The following is a 19,670-nucleotide window of genomic DNA, read 5'->3' on the forward strand; positions in this document are numbered from 1 at the left end:
TTAGTTTTTGTAAATCTAAACAAGTCAGGAAATCAAAGAGGTAAATACTGATATCATTGTGATTTTATAGAATTTATTATTATAAACCACGGTCGTATAATGCTAAAAAATCAGAGGTAACTTTAAGATTTTTATCCATAGAGCAAAATTTATCTAATCGTGTTTTTAAACAGTTATCCCATTAGGTACACATGCGTTCTGTAATACAAACCCATCAAAAACAATACTTGTCAAAAAACCAAGTCTCACTACTCAGTTGTTCTACGGTAAAAAGTTGTGAGATCCATGTAATACCAAGTCCAGTCCAGGAAATCATTAACGTTTTACATAAATATATTGACTTGGCCATCGCATGAAAACACGTGTAAATTAAATTATTTAGTGCGAAATGAAACGAAATTTTGCATGCCTGTGTAGACATGCAAAATTTCAGCTCAATGGGAAAACGGGAAGTAAGTAAATTTTAAGTTGCAAGATTTTACAACTCCAGATGTCAAAGAAAATAAAAGCTTGTAGATAGCTTTACAAAGAAAAGAAAGATTTATGAAGAAAATAAAAAGTACTGTCTACGATACATTTGTTAGGCCGTGTTGCACCGTCTTACTTTAACATTGACATCAAAATTTTGGATGTCAAAAATCTGTCTAACATAAAACACCGGTTATTGTCAGTTAGGGTCAAAGTTAGGTGGTGCATCTCAGCCTTAGTGTATTTTAATTAAATTTAATACAAATAAGGATGACGAAAATAATCGATAAGTGATCTCACTCGAATATTTCTTATAGTAGGTATACAAGATGTCGAACAAATGGTTACTTACTGAAAAAGTGCTTCATGAGACCTAGCAAACGGCATCAATAATATGTTTAAGAACGAACTGAATCTATTCAAAAAACCTATATTTCCAGCTTTCATACATTTAATACAGTTACAAACAAACACGAAATCAATGGTTTCTGAGAATTCTGAGTGCCTTAATGCCGTCCCCTTTATCTGTTTATTTAGTATTTATTAATTAGTATCTCTTGATGATATTGTAGCAAGTTAAACCTAAAATCATGTTTTCCGTAAATAATTTAAATAAGAATGCAATTTACGAGTTTGTTGTTTGATTATTATATATTACTCAATTAAAAATTTAAATTTAAAAAATTAACACTTCTAATATGGTAGGTATGGCTGGCGGCATACATTTAGTATGAAATTCGGAAACATTGAATTTTCGCATAGATCCAGTTTATTCTTTGACCTATTTATTGTTATTGTTTTAAAGAGCTCATGAAGCACTTACAGGAACAGTAAACAGTTTCTCGATATCTTGTATAATTAAAAATCAAGTGAAATCACTTATCGTTTCCACCCTGTACCTATACTTTTAAAAATAAACTCATTTTATACGTTCATTTGTATAAGTATCTACAATACAAATACCTAACCAACTTAGTTGACGTTTTATAAAACTATTTGTCTAAGTGTCATCGAGCGACCGCTGGTGGATTTGCCATTTACCTGACCTACCCCTTTATTACTAAACGTTTAATATCAGATGAATAGTTACGCACCAATTTCTTTCATTCAGTCGTCAGTAATTGAACTTTCGGAAAAACATGACGAAGCGTTGTGTGACCATACAGACGCTATTCAACTTTTATTAGTAAGGAAGAGTATATTTTATGTTGGTAGAAACACAATAGCATAGACTAATGTTTTGACACCCTGTTAAAATTTTTATTAGTCATTTATTTTTTCCTGACCAAACAGATACCATAATAATATCTTTTATCTATTCTACCCATATTCTGTAAGTAAAATAATAAAAAGTTTGAAAAGAAAGAAATTACAAGTCCGATTTACCTAAACAAATAAATTAAAAATACTTGCGGATCAAAAGTACTCAATCATACTACAATTTACGAAAAAATCACGCGTGACGCATATACGTCAGTGGGCAGTCAACTGACATAGACCCGGCGTCTACGAGTGCCAAAGCACGACTGATTTATGCCATTTGATGCACCCGATTTTATAGTATTTTCAAATTAATTTTTCATTTGAAGATTGAAGATAGATATTTTTTCTTTTTCACACAATAATAGTACTATGTTTCTTCTTAAGTATAAAGTAGTTTATGTTGCCAAATGACTTTTAGATTATGAGATGTGACCTGTTTTCTTGCAGTAATTTTCTCGAATTTTGACTATCTTAGACATGATAAAAATGCATTTTAATGAATTAAACATCAAAATTTTCTCAATACACTTTCTTCTTCAGGGTATGCTTATTCTAATGAATACATTCTATCTTCTTACTTAGAAATAAATTTGTTGTAATATTAGTTCAAAGTTGTGCCTTCGCGAGTTACCTGGAAATCGGGCTTTCGAAATTCGCTGTTTTCGTAGGCAAAAATCCAATTTGAACGAGATTTTTTCAATAGACATTCCGTAAAAACGTATGATAATTACGATGATATAAGTCAAAAGAAGCTATAACAATAAATTATATGACTAAAATCATTTCGAAATCTGCCAAATTCTCGATTTCTGCATGAAAAATGTGACAACGCTCTTCTTAATAACCAATCATTACAAGATACAACTTCTTCACTGGACAAACTTGACTTTACTGGTTGGGTTTTCATTGGCAGTTAATCAAGGTGTAGATTCTAGTTACACAGGTGACAGGAGTTGTAGCAATAAGAATAGTCCCATTTTATAATTTGGTACATATTTGTTAGTTAGCAGTAATATGCTTGCTAGAGCTGTGCTCCATCGTTAGAGGTGGGAAATGGAAATAGTCCCGTTTCATAATGTGGAACATGTAACTTTGTGGTGTCGCAGCGTATATGCCTGCTAGCACTGTGCTTCATTTGTAGAGGCGCAGAATATAATCTAATACAATACAAAAATACAAAATATCACAGCCACAGCGTCTGTGATCAAATGTGGGATAAATTCCGTTTGAGAATCTGAATCATGTTACTTTGTGTTCCAGCATCCGTGATCCCGGCTATATGTCTGCTAGCATTATGTTTCATCGGCTGCAACCGCGGCGCGGCGGTGGCAATCACTGCGATTGGTGTCACCAGCATTGGAGGCATGTTCTGCGGATTCCTGTCCAACCATATCGACATCGCGCCCAACTTCGCTGGTAAGTCTTTCTATTTAATTTGTTGCAGATTCCAAGACAGTAAGAAATCAACCTTCACTGGTTGAGTTTCAAGTTGAACACTTTCAACGTAAGCTAAACTCTAGATCCTGGCTGTAGGTGCAGGAACTGGTGTGTGATAGTGAGGTGGAATTAATCAGAGACGGCAAGTTCTTCTAAGTATTTTTTGTTGCTTAACTCTCTAGGTCCAAAAAAAGTAAGTCAGTAAATAAATGTTAAATGTCAACCAACGTGTCTTTCCTTGCAGGAACTCTCATGGCATTGACCAACACAGTGGCGACTATCCCTGGAATCGTCGTACCTTTGTTCGTTGGCGTCTTGACACACGGAAACGTAAGTTATTACGCTATTAGGTATGAAAACTTCAACCTCCAATTTATCCGAGTTTCATGAGAAAGTGTTAGCTTTACTTCTTCGAGTTTATTGCACAAGATGTGGATTGATATAGATAATCACAGGATGATAAAATTGGACTTTCATGAACATGTTGTAAGGAAGTCACAACTTCAAACACAGTATGCTTAATTAATTTCGTTACGGCTCCAATGACAGTTTAACTTTCCCCGGGACAATCTTGACCTCCACTGGTTGGGTTTTGAGGTCATGCTATAGTCCTGGCGACACAGGAGTTGCAGCGGTGGAAACGAGAGGTAGAAATAGTTGTATACTTCTCATGTTCCCAGACCCCATAGTAGATTCTTTTGTGTTACAAAGTATTAAAGGTTACTGCGACACAAGCTTTGCTTAGTGCGGTATCCGCTAGATATAAGGACTTTATGTATTTGGTTTTACTGGTAATAAACGTTTTATTTATTTATTTATTATTATTTATTTACACGAAAATTTGTTCACCAGCAAACAATCTCAGCGTGGCGCATAATCTTCTTCGTGACCATCGGTTTGTATGCCATCGAGATCGTCGTGTATACCCTGTTCGGATCCGGGGAGGAGCAGCCTTGGAATAAAGTGGAAGAAAAGAAAGAAGTGGAGCAGGAAGCCAAGCCCTTGAATAACGATGAGAAGAATGACGTTTAAAAAGCATTGAAAAGGTATGATAACCATGACAGTTTTGTTCAAGGGTAAAATACTTGTATTATTGATTTTAAAAGAGTTTATAAAAATACTAAAGTAGGGACTGTTTATGTGTCATTCATAATAATAGTTGCAAAATATTATAGGTATGTATTATATCTTTATTTTAGACCGGTTATACACTACGACTTTTTGCGACGAAAACATGCGTCATAAAAATGACATTCATTATATCTAATCACAACAGTATGTGACAGTATTTCGTCTGCATTAAGATAGAAATTACTTACTTAATATTAAGTGTAAAAACTCATAAAACTCAATTTATTTTTGCAAGTAGGCGTTTAAAAAGCACGTATAAGACGATTACGAATACATCGCCGCTGCATTGTGATTGAATCGCGACAGCTAGAATCGCTGCTAAATATCGTAGTGTGTAAATGGCTTTACTCTATTAATTTTGGTAGGATGATGATATAGAATAAAGGCAACTACGTATTACTTATTTACTCACTACTTAGTATAAAAATAAGAGGCACGTATTTGATTCCGGTTGACTTGTAATGGATGTGGTACTGAGTGCTTTCTGTCTATTTTTTTGTAGTTAGTATATGAAAAATAAGAAGATTTTACGCCAGTAACTATATTCCTGCAGTTGTATGGTCTTTTTTACCAACTCTTTTTATAGCTTGTATAGTATTTTTTTACCTTAGCAGTGTAGAGTAATTATTTTTGATATAAAAATAGATCCTGGATAGTTATGAATGAATGTGTAAGGAAACTTTTCAAAAAGTATTTTAAATCTAAAAGTATTAACTTAATTTGTATTTTGAATTGACATTATGTATTTTCAGATTGCATAAAAGAACAGACATTTGTGGTGGTGTACTTATACATTTATAAGTGATTGCTATTTATAAAGCATTTTCTTTAATATTTAGAGGTGTAAGTAAAATATGTTATGTACCTACCTACTTATTATTTCTTTTCGACTCATTTTTAATAACGTTAAAATTGCCATAATTATTTCTTCTAGCCTAAATATTTGGTATCTTATTGTATTTTCGAAATTTGCATTTATGTAGTGTTTTAAATGATGATAGATAAGATTTGTGTGGATATTTGGTGATTTGAACGAAGTATTGATATTTTTCTGAATGTCGCTATTCGCTGGGTGCGAAGTACTAGGTGGGGGGGACATAATCTATCGCAGCGCTCATGGTGGTCAAAAGTAGAAATAATGTTAGCTCTGTCATCAGATGTATCTGTCAATGGCAAACCGATTCTACATAATACATTTTAATATCATTAATTAATCGCATGAAAAGGGTCCTACTGGGAACTTAAATAAAAGAGTGGACTGTATTTCGATAGGGCTGTTTTAATAGCCGTTTACAATTTGGAAATAACTAAACTATACAACGTGGTAGTACAAAAATGAGTCACAGTAGTTGTTGTGCACAGATGTTTGCCTTATGATGAGAGCGTGAATTATTGAACTCTGCCCTTGTTTTGTTCTTAATTCTTCTACATCTCGGACTTGTCCAGCCAATACCAACAACTTTCCTTTAAATACGGTTTGTGGTTGGAATTTGATATTGTAACTCTCACAAACCCGGTCTTCAAAACGATACTCATTTCGATCTGAAAACGATATTTAATTTATTACTAGCGATACAGAAACATTTAAATATATTTACTGTTATATAATGAAACCGTTAAAGTAGCTTTTTCTTTTTGTTTTACTGTAAAACTACAACTATAAATGAAGTAAACAAACCCTGACACAATCAAAATTAAACACACTTTTTGGACTTACCTCATTTGATTTGAATGACCAAAATGATTTCAAAACCTTTTTTCCACCCAAATCGTGGTATCACAACAATTTATTAGTTGAAAATATTTGTTATTTTTTCATTTCGATATTTTTTCACAAATATACGACCTAAATGTCAATGTGACAGAGCCCACAAAGTTGTGGACGCTAGTTGGCGCTGTAATCGTGCACGGAGCCAATAGTATGGATATACGATATAATATATTGTAATCTCTGTCTTATATTTGTGTCATGGATGTTAGATGAGTACTTATGTCGTATGGTAACAAATAAGTAAATATGTTCTAGGATTTAACAATGTTTTTAAAACTTTTTTGAATACAGAATTTGTATAACTGATTTTGAAAAAATGCTTTTGATGTGGAATTTATTATTTTTATAGATCTATGTCATTAGGAACTTGCTACCAAAGACACTATCTGTACTTAGAAATAATGTACTTATTGAAATAAAATATGTATGATCCTTATAATGTATATTTATTTATTAAAATATATTTACACAATATTATTTTATACATGTATGATAAATACCAAGTAAGTATGTTTTCGTTTCTGGCCCTTTTGGAAAGAAGTGAAATATTTAACAGATATTTTTGGTATGTAACTACTTCCATGTAGCCTAGTAGAGCCCGCACTCAAGTCTGAGATACTCGCGAAGTCGGGTTGCACGAGTATAGATCGTGTCATCCACGAAGACGCGCTCCACTTCCGCTAGAGTGTTATCGGTACACGCTAAATTATCCACGAGTGCACACGCACTCTACAATACCTAATGACGCTCAAACTCCCCGCATCCCGCGCTTCCCTCGACTAAGATTTGGTGGTGCGCGTCTTCGTGGATGACACGATCTATACAGGGTGGAAACGATAAGTGATCTCACTCGATTATTTCTAAACTATACAAGATATCGAAAAACTGGTTACTAATCCTGAAAGTGCTCCACGAGCTCTATCAAATGGTACTAATGATACGTTACAAAATAAACTGGATCTATCCGAAAATTCAATGTTTCCAGCTTCCATACATTTATAAAACCCACAAAATATTAAAAACTCTACAAGACATAGTAAAACTGTTTACTGATTCTAAAAGTGCTTTACGAGCTCTATTAATCGGTCTCATTATTAGGTTACAGAATAAATTGGATCTATCAAAAAAAACAATGTTTCGAACTACCATACATTTAGTAAAGCCACAGTAATGGCAGTCGTTTCTTGATAATATTATAGTAAGTAATGCCTAAAACCAACGTTTTCCATTAAATTAGAATGCAATTTACGAGTTTATTTTAAGAGTTTATTATTTAATTAAAATTATACACTTCTAATATTATGTGGCTGGCATATATTTAGTATGGAAGCTGGAAACATTGAATTTTCGGAATAGATCCAGCCAGTTTATTCTGTAACCTATTATTGATACCGTTTAAAAGAGCTCGTGAAGCACTTTCAGGATCTCTAACCAGTTTTTTGAGCACTTATCGTTTCCACCCTGTATATGAATATGCGCTTCAAACTTCGATTAGTTTCCTCGAAGACTTTGTCGAAGTGTTGAAGCGTGTACATTAGCTGAGGCATTAATCTCAATCTCATCAATACAATTACTTAATTCGGACTAGCCTGGCGAGGTACGAAGGGCCGAAGTTGGCAGACACCGACGGTAGCACCAGTTGCCCATAGCGTGGCGCGATGTCGCCCGAAGCTAGCAACAATGTACTGCTGAGCGCTGACATTGGGATTGTGAGGTCCCTGAAAAGCATAAAGCGTAAAATAACTTAAAATCTATAAAAATCTATAAAAGCGAAAGGTCACTGATTCACTGACTTACTCATCACGAAATCTCAGAAACTACAATTGCTAGAAACCTCAAATTTTGAATGGGGGTTCCTTTTAGAACATAGGTGCTCACTAAGACGGGATTTTGCAAAATTCAACCCCTAAGGGAGCAAAACGGGATCCACGCAGGTCGCAGGCGGCCGCTAGTTATTAAATAAAACGTAAGTAGATACTTTTTTTAAAAGACTAGGCAATAACGGATTGAATGAAAATGTTTCAAAAATATATTTCTTTAAAACTCTTTCGGTGTTGAGGATTGACCATCAGACAACGTTCTTGTTTTGGCTTCTTTTCTTAGTTAACCCTTTGGAACGCTATCTTAGATCTGGCCATAGACGAAAAAGGAACAGAAGTCTTATTCTTTAAAAGTTTTGTAGATGTTACTCACTTGACAGCAGCCAGCACGCCGTATTCTTCAAACGCGCGTTTCAACGCGGCGTGCACAACGCCGTCGTTTTGAACGGGACTTAGCGAGCATGTGGAGTATACTACTGCGCCGCCTGGACGCACCAGCCGGAGAGCGTTCCTGCGGGATTTAGAACCTTAGTGTGTGGGAATAAAGTTCAAATTACAGCAGTAATGGAGTGGAGTACACTAACGCGCAGACCGGACGCGTCAACTTCGAGACCTTCCTAGAGGAATCATATTTGAACCTTTTTACGTGGAAATACAGTTCAAATTATAGAGGCAAAGAAGACGCGTGCACCATCGTTCTGCTCAGAGTTAAACGAGCAGGTCGAGTATACTACTGCGCCACCAAGACGCACCAGGCGAAAGGCATTCTTGTGGGAAGTTCATAAACAGATTTTTAATCTTATTTCGTGGGAATAAAGTCCAAATTACAGCAGTAAAGGAGTACACTAACATGCCTATTTGACGCCTCAGGGTGTTTTTGTAGGATATTTGAACTTTATTTCATGGTAATAAAGTTAAATTTGTAATAAACTCACGTCAACAGCTGCGACTGCATCTCGGGCAGCTTGAGCCGTTCTCTGACCCGGTCGGGTCGGAACACGTTGTTTTCGTCTTCGTTCACCGACAGCCGGTCTGTGGTACACGGCACGTCTACTAGCACCTGGAAATAATGTCATTTATAGTTCATTCAACTTATGATGGTGATTTAGACAGATAAAACGTTTCGTTTTATGATTCTAACTTTCTATGAATAAAAATATTGAGTTGTAAATATCAATTACTTTTGTGTGTTTTCATCCTTCCAAAATATCAATCACTAATCTTTCTCAATTAACCTAAACAAGAATTTCTAATTATTTATTAGTTTATTATTTAGAAAAAATTGTGAAAAAATATTAAATGAATTGCTTCTGCGTTAGTCGGAACTTTTGCTCATAGGGATGAAACATAAACAATCGCAATAAATCAGTAATCGGCATGGTGGTCATCTTACCCTCGAATCACGATTATTATCTCAGGCAGGTCAAAGCTAAGTCAGTACGTGTGCGTTTGCCTTTGATGACGGTTTTGTTTTATGCGATTTCTCCACGTATTGTTTGTTATTGTTATTTTGATGTTTTATTGAATAAAATGCATATATTTAATTCTTTCTGATATACTACTACCACTAAGAATATTCACGTTTATTCCATTTCCAGATAGTTCAAATTCATAGATATAATTTTGATCAAGATTAAAAATCAAACAAATAAAAGGCGATTAGATTTCTATAGAAAATATTCTCGATTCTAAAAAATATCGATTAGGTTTATAAGGAGCGCCTCACTAAATAGAACTGTCATAATCACCATCTTACGCTGAATGGACTATAGTTTCAAATGCAGGAACAATCATCATCAACAGCCCTTTACAGTCCAATGCTGGACTATGAGCCTCCTCCACTATAGCAGGAACAATAGCCTCTCTTATTGGGAAGCAAATGGAGTATTTGGCCTATGGGAGCCTGTTTCAACAGGGAGTACGTTTCTAAACAGGCAATAGGTTTAATCGCTAATGGACACAAATCAACATAATTTGTTCCATAAAACTTGTAATTTGACAAGACTTATGACAAGGAAATACTGAAAAACCCTGTGACATCCACAGGAAGAGTCGGAATGGTTCTATTCTCTATATTAGTTTCGTTCTTAACTACAGGAATACTACTGCTTAGCTAAAGCATAAAATTTTTTTTAGTTGTACTGTTCACTAACCTTATCGAATCCCTGATCATCTTTGTATATCCTCCCGTCTACCCTAGTTGTGAGCACCCGTTCTCGCCACTTGTTGCTTGTCTTGAAGTCAAAGAGGTAATCGTTGAAAATTCTCTCCATTCTGAAAAGAAAATGATTTTTATTTTCAAATAACACAAAAAATAATAATTTTAATTGAGTACATATTAAGCTTTATTGTTTTCCACCATTTTTGATAACAGAGATATTTTAGCATTAATTTTATTTGTAGATCCCCAATGAGTCAAATACTCTTTCATTTCCTATTCTTCTGGAGTCTGGACTAGTTTGAATACTTTTTTTCTCTATTTGGAAAACACAGTTTTGAGTAATACATATAAAACAGGTAGCATAATTAAATTATTATTATTAGAATTACTTCAATAATACCTGTTATGCCTCGATATCGAGGTGTCATTGCACACCACTATATCAGGCAGCAGCGTCTGCAGCGCGACCAGCGACTTGCCGCCGGGCGCCGCGCACAAGTCAAGTACACGGTCACCGGGCGACAGGCAGAGGGCAAGCACCGCGAGAACTGACCCGCAGTCCATCGGGTAGTAGTTGAACACCCCTGAATCGTACAGATAGAAGCGTTTTAGATGAGTTTCAATAGAGCCGAGTCGCAATCTATCGGGTAGTCTCCTGGATCATAGAAATAGAAGCGTTTTAGGTATTTCAATACATTTGGAAGACAGAGGGCTAGCATCGCGAGAACAGAGCCACAGTCCATTGGGTAGTAGTTGAACACCCCTGGATAGTACAAAGAGAAACAGTTTTGTTGAATTTCACTACAATTGAAAAGCTTGCCGCCGGGCGCCGCGCACAAGTCGAGCACTCGGTCGCCGGGCGACAGGCAGAGAGCTAGCACCGCGAGCACGGACCCACAGTCCATTGGGTAGTAGTTGAACACCCCTGGATTATACAAATAGAAACATTTGTTTAGTTGAATTTCAACACATTTGGAAGACGAGGGCTAGCATCGCGAGAGCAGAGCTGCAGTCCATTGAGCAGTAGTTAAACACTCCTAGATTGGACAACCACTGATTAATCGCGAAATCTTAGAAACTATAACACCTACAAAGTTGAAATTTTGCAGGTAGGATGAAGACATCCGCTAAGAACGGATTTTACTAAACTCCACCTCTGTAAAACGGAGTCCACACATAGGAAATCGCGGGAGGCCGCTAGTACACAATAAATATGTACATGTACAAAGGACAGTGTGTAAAGCTAATCACTGTGTGGTACCTTAATGTAGTTTTTGTTATGGATGGTATTTTGCTGTACATTTAGAAGAAAGTTATTCAGTTTAACATCAAGTATCAAGATATCTTGTTTAAGCAGTCATCATCATTAAGGTCTTTCTCTAATGCAGAAGGATGACCCACTCTAATTTACCAGAGGCAAATATAAACAGCAATGGATTCCCCAATCCAATAGTCCAGTGGTTGACAGGGTCCGAATTTTAAAGTAAGCCTCATTTAAAAAGTATATTTAAATAAATTAAGTACCCACCTGTTTTACATCTTTTAGGTTCTGGAAACTTGTGGTATTCACTGTCCATTTCATATGTGTACACTTTCAAATGTTCAGGTATTTGGAACTCTGTTTCTGGCTCAATTACTAATGGAAAGTCTTTGTCAGCTGAAACATTAACAACAATATTAATAAAGATAACTTATTTCTTATTCCTTTACCCAAATTAACTAAAAATCTAATAGTTAATTTGGGTCTATTCGCAAAACTATAGCATATCTCTAGGTTCTCAAATGAGGCTACATAGTGCTATTCAAATTTTTTTATTTTTATTTTTCAGATTACAATTCGATGGGTTAATAGCAATGAAATATAAAGTTAAAAGGTTAGTATCTTACTTAGGTATTTGAATAATTTAATAATAATTATGCTAGGGGTTAACCTTGGTTACTTACTTGAATAATAAGAATAGTGTAAAGATTCTGGTATCCACTCATCCATGCCCTTCAGTTTGGTAGCTGGTATGTACTGGTACAAGACTTCTGATGACATCCCCATTGATGGGTCAATGATTCTGGACTCGTCTAGTTGGGACTCTGATGTTGGGTAATTCATGCCTTGTTTTCCTTCTCTGAATATTGAAAAAAATAGTTCTAGTTTAAAGTTTAATTTTAGTCTTGAAAATTGTACGAGATTGACTCACTTTCTTTACAGGAAAGTTGAGAATACATGTTGGTGGCTTACTGTTGGTGATATTTGGAAATTAGAAACATCTCAAACTCAAAAATTGTGTTTAGGTCAGCATTTGACTGAATTTAAATATAAACATTTTTTTTGTTCTTTAAATTAAAGAAAGATCACTTAAAAAATGGATTTGATAGTGACTCACCCATCTGATTTATTTATGTGCAATATCCTCTCATTCCCATCAGGCTTTTTATCCTTGAAGCTTAATCTGTCTGGAGTATCTGCACCTTCTGGGTAAAGACTGGATATATCCTCACTTTGGACTCTATTGACATATTCTTGAAGTTTGTTTGTGTTGTTTATTGGAGGTGGGTCAGCAGACTTTGGGCTGTATTCCTTGTGGAACTCTTGCTGGACTTTCATGAGGTTTTTAAGACAGTGTGCACCTAGAATTAGCATTGTAAGATTCAAACACAGTAAAAAATATTGTGATTGTAAAATTAACGAGATAGATAATAGAATGTTGGTGCTGGGGCATTTGCTAAGTATTAAAGTACCTCTGTGTGTCAAGTATTCAATAGTTTCTTCAGCATCGCCATAGTTATTGACAACAGCAACGTATTTGGAACCCCGCAACAACGCTTGCCGCATAGGCTCCCATTTGGAACCAAACACTGAGGCGTAGAAGTCGTCGAAGTGGTTCAAAGCTTTGTACTTTGGAGACGTCTTTTTTTTAAGTTTTGCCTGGAAAAAAGCAGTTTCATAAAGTTTTTCGCTAGGTTAGTCATAAATTAGCTAATCATAAGTTTTGCCGGCATTAAAAATACATACCCAATGCGTCTTCGCTTTATTACGAACTTGTACTGCTATGTTTGAAGTAAAAGAATAATTCCTACATATGTTTGATACATGAAACATTTTAAATTAGTAAATTAAATTAGCCAAAACAAATGGACTTTTAGGTTATTTTTTTGACAGCTTAAAATTTGACAGTGTTTTTTTATAACCAACTTTCACAGTTCTGTATCAAGGGGTTTGGCCAAAAATTTTATTTTTCAGATGCGTTCAATACAGATCAATATTCTAAGCGCAGCTCATGTGCAGCAGCGCAGTCTGCAAATTGGTCTAATTATATTAAAAACACCTTGCCAATGCGTTATCACAGTATTCACTGTTGTTAGAGTATCTTTTAGATATTTAACTAAACCATTTTTATTGTTAGGGATTCGACATCAGGGTTGCCAGATATCAGCTAACTCAATTCGCCTAATTTTTCCTACCGAGTAGCCTAAATCGCCTAATATTTTTTTTTTCCTGAAGTAGCCTAATTCGCCTAACATTTTGACGTAAGTATACAAAAATACATATCAAATCGACACATTAATGACAAACAGCTGTTTATCTCTTACTTACATACAAGATTTATGAAATCAACATGGCCGCAATATAGGCAATCAGCTGACAACTACACACACACACACACACAACCTGTTATTTCCTATAATATTGCGGCCATGTTGTTTTCTTAAATCGTGTATTTATATTGCGTGTAAGTGTGCGCGTAATGTATGTGTAAGCGGCAATTTGTAATAATTTAGGAATTCTATACAATCCCTAGTCAATGTTCAATAAATACTTTACCTAGGCAGTGTATGTAATTCCTAGGCATTGATAGAATACCAGCTGGCCCACCGGTAATGGGTAAAGTAAACAGATTTTGATCATTATTATTTATGTACGGTTAGGGTGTAGCAACGGGGCGGGTGCAGAGATGGGTTTCCACCCGGGTAAAAACCCACATGAAGGTAAAAACCCAATAAAAACCCGTTTCATTCCACCCGTGGGTGTTTACACCGGGTGAAAACAAATAATTTTATAATTATTTCAATTGGTATCTTTTCTTTATTTTTATTGAATTTTTCTCATTTAAGTTTATTGATTAATAAGTAATAAGTCAAATTTAACACTAATATGCATTTATATCGTGGCCAAATCGTAAAATTGATCACGTTATGATGATGTGACCAATTATTTTATAAAATGGTGTTATTTCAAGAATCGTTGAACCNCTGACTGCACACGACATGGCGGATTTACACTGCGCGGAAATTAGCCGAGTCAAGTCAAAAGGCGCTTTTACACTGCGCGGAAATTAGATAAGTCAAGTCAAAAAAACAGTGGTGTGAGGATGAAAAATGAATGAATTTCATCCCCACTACACTGTTTTTTTGACTGCAGTGTAAAAGCGCCTTCTTATTGCATGGAATTGCACCGCGGCGTGCACCCACCACCTGCCGCGCTTCTGGAAACGGACACGAAGAAACACGTCTTGCGCATACCTACTATTTTTTCAATACAGATAGGTACGCGTGCGGGTTTACGCGCGTGTTTTAGCGGAGGCCCTCCTTTACCTTTTATATTTTGATCGTTCGATGAAACGTGTTCTATATTTTGATTTTCGATCATTTATTATTCGATATGGTGGAGGTCACCCCTCCGTTCGGTGCGTCTCGAGTGGTCGTGCCACGCACGATATTCGGCCGTAGACTTCGACTTCAAAGTCAAAGTAAAAATTTCTTTATTTGTATAGACTAATAAAATAGTTCTTATAAATAAATAATAAATAAATAGTTCTTCTTACAAATCTCCATTTGGAGCAAAATATTTATTTTGCTCTTAAGGAGCCTCATAATCTTTTTACCCTACCAGAGAGACCTTTTTACCCTACCAGAGAGACCAACTTCCAACTTGGCAAGTGCTTAAAAGCGCCACAACATACTCAGTCATCACTGCCTGCCGGCCTTGGTACCTACCTACTATTACTTATTCTGTGCTGCCGGTTAATAATAATGGCGAATTGCCGACTAATAAATAAATAAATAGTAATTGCAGTAGTATAGCCTGACCAGGAACATAAAAACCCTGGCATAGAGGCGCTTCAATTGCATTTGATAGTGCAACACTGAGTACAGTCGTACCTGTGTTAAATTAATAGGCTAACTTTATGTTTCAGGATTCAGGATTACGGGCTAATTTGATATTTTCATAAATTAACGAAAAAATATTATTATAGGTAACCTGGTTTAAATAAATTAAATGAAACCATCAATCGAACTAGTAGGATTTATTTTATTATTCATCAATAATCAAATTCAGAACTTGAATATTCAACTGCAATGTCTGCTCATGAACGCTTCAAACTCGGTACTTCTTTCCCAATTCCATAAAATTCAACTTTTAGAAAGTGACAATNCTGTGCCCCATAGGAATATATTTTTGTCTCCCCGCGCTTCTCAGGTGTAATTTGATAGCCAAATTAGCGTTAATCCTTTCGTTGCTAACACTTTCATCAATTGTCAAAATTTGAGTGGTCACCAGGGCAATTTCATTATACTGGAAGTTTTGGGTGGGAAAAACACAAGTTTTATCCAAAGATCTCGGCCCCTTAAACCTTGGCGTTTGAGGGTTTTATAGTTTATTTTCCTGGGAATGTATTGTTCTCCGATGGTGCGCGATTTTCCAGATTTTGCTTGTAATTGTTAGATGCTCGCTCAGCCATCACCGTTGCTCTCAGACGTTGAGAAGAATATACTGTGCACGGTGGGCCTCTTTTCATATGTAGGAAAATAATGTGATACCTACAAATCTCGGTGCGCTAACATTTTTACAGGACAATTATTATTGTTCGATCGTTGGGTTTGCCACGGCCGGAGCCGCGTCCGCGGGATCCTCTGGGCCGTCGGACTGCAAAATTTCCTCGGGCGCGAGAAGTTGGGATGGTGCTTGCCGTGTCCATTGGACTGGCAGTACCGCCGATCGTAATCATCGCGAGAAACAATTTTAGTGTGACCGACCTAAAGTAAATGTTTGTTTGTCACGGCCGGAGCCGCGTCCGCGGGATCCTCTGGGCCTTCGGACTGCGAGTCACCCACCTACTTTTGGCCAATGTTCAGAATCATCCCTCCTTATGTCTTTTGGAGGTGGAGGAGCTGGAGAACTCTTTTTTTTTTGTCAGCAATTCTTATAGGGTACTGCTGCTAGGACGCCCTCTTAGCATCTTTGATGGTTCCTTTGTTGCAAAGAACAAAGGCCAATTCATTTCTGAATTGGCTCATTGTAAGCAGACTATTTTTAGGTTCACCCCTTTTCTGAGCATTTTTTTTATAGACAATTCAAGCAATTATTACTGCAAGATCAAATAAATGAAAAAAATACGCATGTACCACTTTTTAGACCTCAGCAAGGAGGTATCTGATTGTCCTTCCGTCACTGTCCACTATTAAGTTAGCTAGTTATTTCGGCCTATAAAAGCCCTCCGTCACTTGGTTTGACGCCTTTGATGTTCTTCAGGGCGATCAATCAGTGTTTGATTTTCATTCCAATTTTCTGCTAAGTGGGAATGTACGATGTGCTCGATCAACCAGACTGGGTAGAATTCCCATGTTCGAGGTATAATGCAAATGTATGTCGTAATTCAAGTATTTTTTCTGCCACTGCTTGGTGGTCTTAACGGCACCAGGACTATTAAGTTAGCTACTTATTTCGGCGTATAAAAGCCTTGAATTTTAATGAGTTTTTAATGAGTTTTCTGTCACTCGGTTTTACGCCTTTGACGTTCTTCAGGGCGATCAATCAGTGTTTGATTTCCATTCCAATTTTCTGCTAAGTAATGTACGATGTTCTCGATCAACCAGACTGGGTAGAATTCCTATGTTCGAGATATAATGCAAATGTAAGTCGTAATTCAAGTATTTTTTCTGCCACTGCTTGGTGGTCTTAACGGTACCAGGACTATTAAGTTAGCTACTTATTTCGGCGTATAAAAGCCTTGAATTTTAATGAGTTTTTAATGAGTTTTCTGTCACTCGGTTTTACGCCTTTGACGTTCTTCAGGGCGATCAATCAGTGTTTGATTTTCATTCCAATTTTCTGCTAAGTGGGAATGTACGATGTGCTCGATCAACCAGACTGGGTAGAATTCCCATGTTCGAGGTATAATGCAAATGTATGTCGTAATTCAAGTATTTTTATGAACAGATCCATTTCGTCAAGTATTTTTCTGCCACTGCTTGGTGCTCATAACGGCACCAGGACTATTAAGTTAGCTACTTATTTCGGCGTATAAAAGCCTTTCTGTTCCTCGGTTTTACGCCTTTAACGTTCTTCAGGGCGATCAATCAGTGTTTGATTTTCATTCCAATTTTCTGATAAGTGGGAATTTACGATGTGCTCGATCAACCAGTCTGGGTAGTTTTCCCATGTTCGAGGTATAATGCAATTAATTTATTGTATGTGGTAATTCAAGTATTTTTATGAACAGATAAAGAAGAACGGTCACGCCCCATACAAAAAAAACCCAGACCCGACAGAAACGAGACATACCTTAGTTTTTTTGTCATGTCTTAATTAGTTAAAATATATATTTTTTATATTCGATATCTATGTATAACACCAAAATATTACCGTTTGTTTTTGTTCAGGCGTTATACAAAAACTATTACAAAATGCCTATTTATTACCAAAATTGGTAAATGTATGTACCTAAATGTCTATTACAGCTGCTATGGAATGTATCTAGGTGACCTAGAGATACAGCCGGATTATACAGGGTGGAAATGAGAAGTTACAAAATTCAATGTTACCAGCTCCCATAATCTGTAACCTATTATTGGTACCATTTGAAAGAGCTCGTGAAGCACTTTCAGAATCAGTAACTAGTTTTTCGATATCTTGTATAGTTTAGAAATAATCGAGTGAGATCACTTATCGTTCCATATGTATAATCACCCTGTATAATCCGGCTGTATTTCCAGGTCACCTAGATACATTCTATAGCAGCTGTAATAGACATTTAGGTACATACATTTACCAATTTTGGTGATAAATAGGCATTTTGTATTAGTTTTTGTATAACGCCTGAACAAAAACAAAGGGTAATATTATGGTGTTATACATAGATTTCGAATATAAAAAATATATAATTTAACTAATTAAGACATGACAAAAAAACTGAGGTATGTCTCGTTTCTGTCGGGCCTGGGTCACAGATGACCGTTCTTCTTTCTTCAAGTCTTTGTTGCCTATAAGGGCTTCCGTCACTCGGTTTGACGCTTTTGACGTTCTTCAGGGCGATCAATCAGTGTTTGATTTTCATTCCAATGTTCTGCTAAGTGGGAATGTACGATGTGCTCGATCAACCAGACTGGGTAGATTCCCATGTTTGGGTATAATGCCTTTTTATTTGACTCTGGTCTTAAGTTGTGATCGGTTATAGGTATAATTAAAAGAATGATGAAATATTATCCGAGGTTTTATTCGATTTAGACATTTTACACATGAACTACAGACAGCCATAAATCAAGAGAGAGCGGAACACGAAGTGACAGTGACAGATGTCAAAAAAATTAGTAGATGCGTTTAGAAATCACAACAAGTTGTTCTTCGAGGAACGTACCGTGCGTGGTATAGGCAACGGCAGTGCCCTCGTCCTCGTCGGCAGTTTATTCTTCGCTACCATAGAACAGGTGTTCCATTATTTCACGGTCTTTGCGGTTCCTTCGTCCTCACGGTCCTCATCCTTGAGGAACGTACTGTGCGCGGGATAGGCAACGGCAGTGTCATCCTCGGCAGTTTCTTCTTCGCTACCATAGAACAGGTGTTCCATTATTTCACGGTCTTTGCGGTTCCCTCGTCCTCACGGTCGTCATCCTCAAGGAACTTACTGTGCGCGGGATAGGCAACGGCAGTGCCCTCGACCTCGTCGGCGGTTTCTTCTTCGCTACTATATAACCGGTGTTTCATTATTCATGGTATCATAGAACAGGTGTTTCATTATTTCATGATATTTGTGATTCCCTCGTCCTCACGGTCCTCATACTCGAGGTAAGTACCGTGCGTGGGATAGGCAACGGCAGTGCCCTCGTCCTCGTCGGCAGTTTATTCTTCGCTACCATAGAACAGATGTTCCATTATTTCACGGTCTTTGCGGTTCCCTCGTCCTCACGGTCCTCATCCTTGAGGAACGTACCGTGCGCGGGATAGGCAACGGCAGTGCCCTCGTCCTCGTTGGCCGTTTCTTCTTCGCTACTATATAACCGGTGTTTCATTATTCATGGTCTTTGCGGTTCCCTCGTCCTCACGGTCGTCATCCTCGAGGAACTTACTGTGCGCGGGATAGGCAACGGCAGTGCCCTCGACCTCGTCGGCGGTTTCTTCTTCGCTACTATATAACCGGTGTTTCATTATTCATGGTATCATAGAACAGGTGTTTCATTATTTCATGATATTTGTGATTCCCTCGTCCTCACGGTCGTCATCCTCGAGGAACTTACTGTGCGCGGGATAGGCAACGGCAGTGCCCTCGACCTCGTCGGCCGTTTCTTCTTCGCTACTATACAGTGTGAGTCACGTTAAAGTGTACATATGAAAATAGATGAAACTAGA

General features: G+C 36.8%; 2 protein-coding genes across 3 annotated transcripts in view; one reads left to right on the forward strand and one right to left on the reverse strand.

Moving 5' to 3' along the window:
- Positions 1 to 5,124, forward strand: part of MFS3 (major facilitator superfamily transporter 3) — a 28,994-nt gene extending 23,870 nt beyond the window's left edge. Inside the window, exons 9-11 of the mRNA XM_028305468.1 lie at positions 2,992 to 3,147; positions 3,413 to 3,498; positions 4,021 to 5,124. Of these exons, the coding sequence (XP_028161269.1) occupies positions 2,992 to 3,147; positions 3,413 to 3,498; positions 4,021 to 4,200 (422 nt within the window). The 3' untranslated portion in view covers positions 4,201 to 5,124. The remainder of the gene's footprint in view (positions 1 to 2,991; positions 3,148 to 3,412; positions 3,499 to 4,020) is intronic.
- A 2,352-nt stretch (positions 5,125 to 7,476) lies between these two features.
- l(2)10685 (5-methylcytosine rRNA methyltransferase l(2)10685) lies at positions 7,477 to 13,207 on the reverse strand. Of its 2 annotated transcripts, XM_028305444.1 has the most exons (11): positions 13,059 to 13,207; positions 12,785 to 12,971; positions 12,430 to 12,673; positions 11,996 to 12,171; positions 11,580 to 11,708; positions 10,891 to 10,976; positions 10,452 to 10,549; positions 10,044 to 10,164; positions 8,826 to 8,950; positions 8,264 to 8,401; positions 7,477 to 7,788 (listed from the first exon to the last, which is right to left on the reverse strand). In XM_028305444.1, the coding sequence occupies exons 1-11, from the start codon at positions 13,143 to 13,145 to the stop codon at positions 7,641 to 7,643; spliced, it is 1,539 nt and encodes a 512-aa protein (XP_028161245.1). In that variant the 5' UTR covers positions 13,146 to 13,207; the 3' UTR covers positions 7,477 to 7,640. The 2 variants fall into 2 exon arrangements, with proteins under 2 accessions (XP_028161245.1, XP_028161244.1); XM_028305443.1 differs by lacking the exon at positions 10,891 to 10,976 and having other exon boundaries at positions 10,452 to 10,635.
- Between the last annotated feature and the right edge of the window lie 6,463 nt (positions 13,208 to 19,670).

This window comes from Ostrinia furnacalis, unplaced genomic scaffold (assembly GCF_004193835.3).
Source record: "Ostrinia furnacalis isolate ACB-3 unplaced genomic scaffold, ASM419383v2 OfSCF1657, whole genome shotgun sequence".
In the NCBI taxonomy this organism is placed as follows: domain Eukaryota; kingdom Metazoa; phylum Arthropoda; class Insecta; order Lepidoptera; family Crambidae; genus Ostrinia; species Ostrinia furnacalis.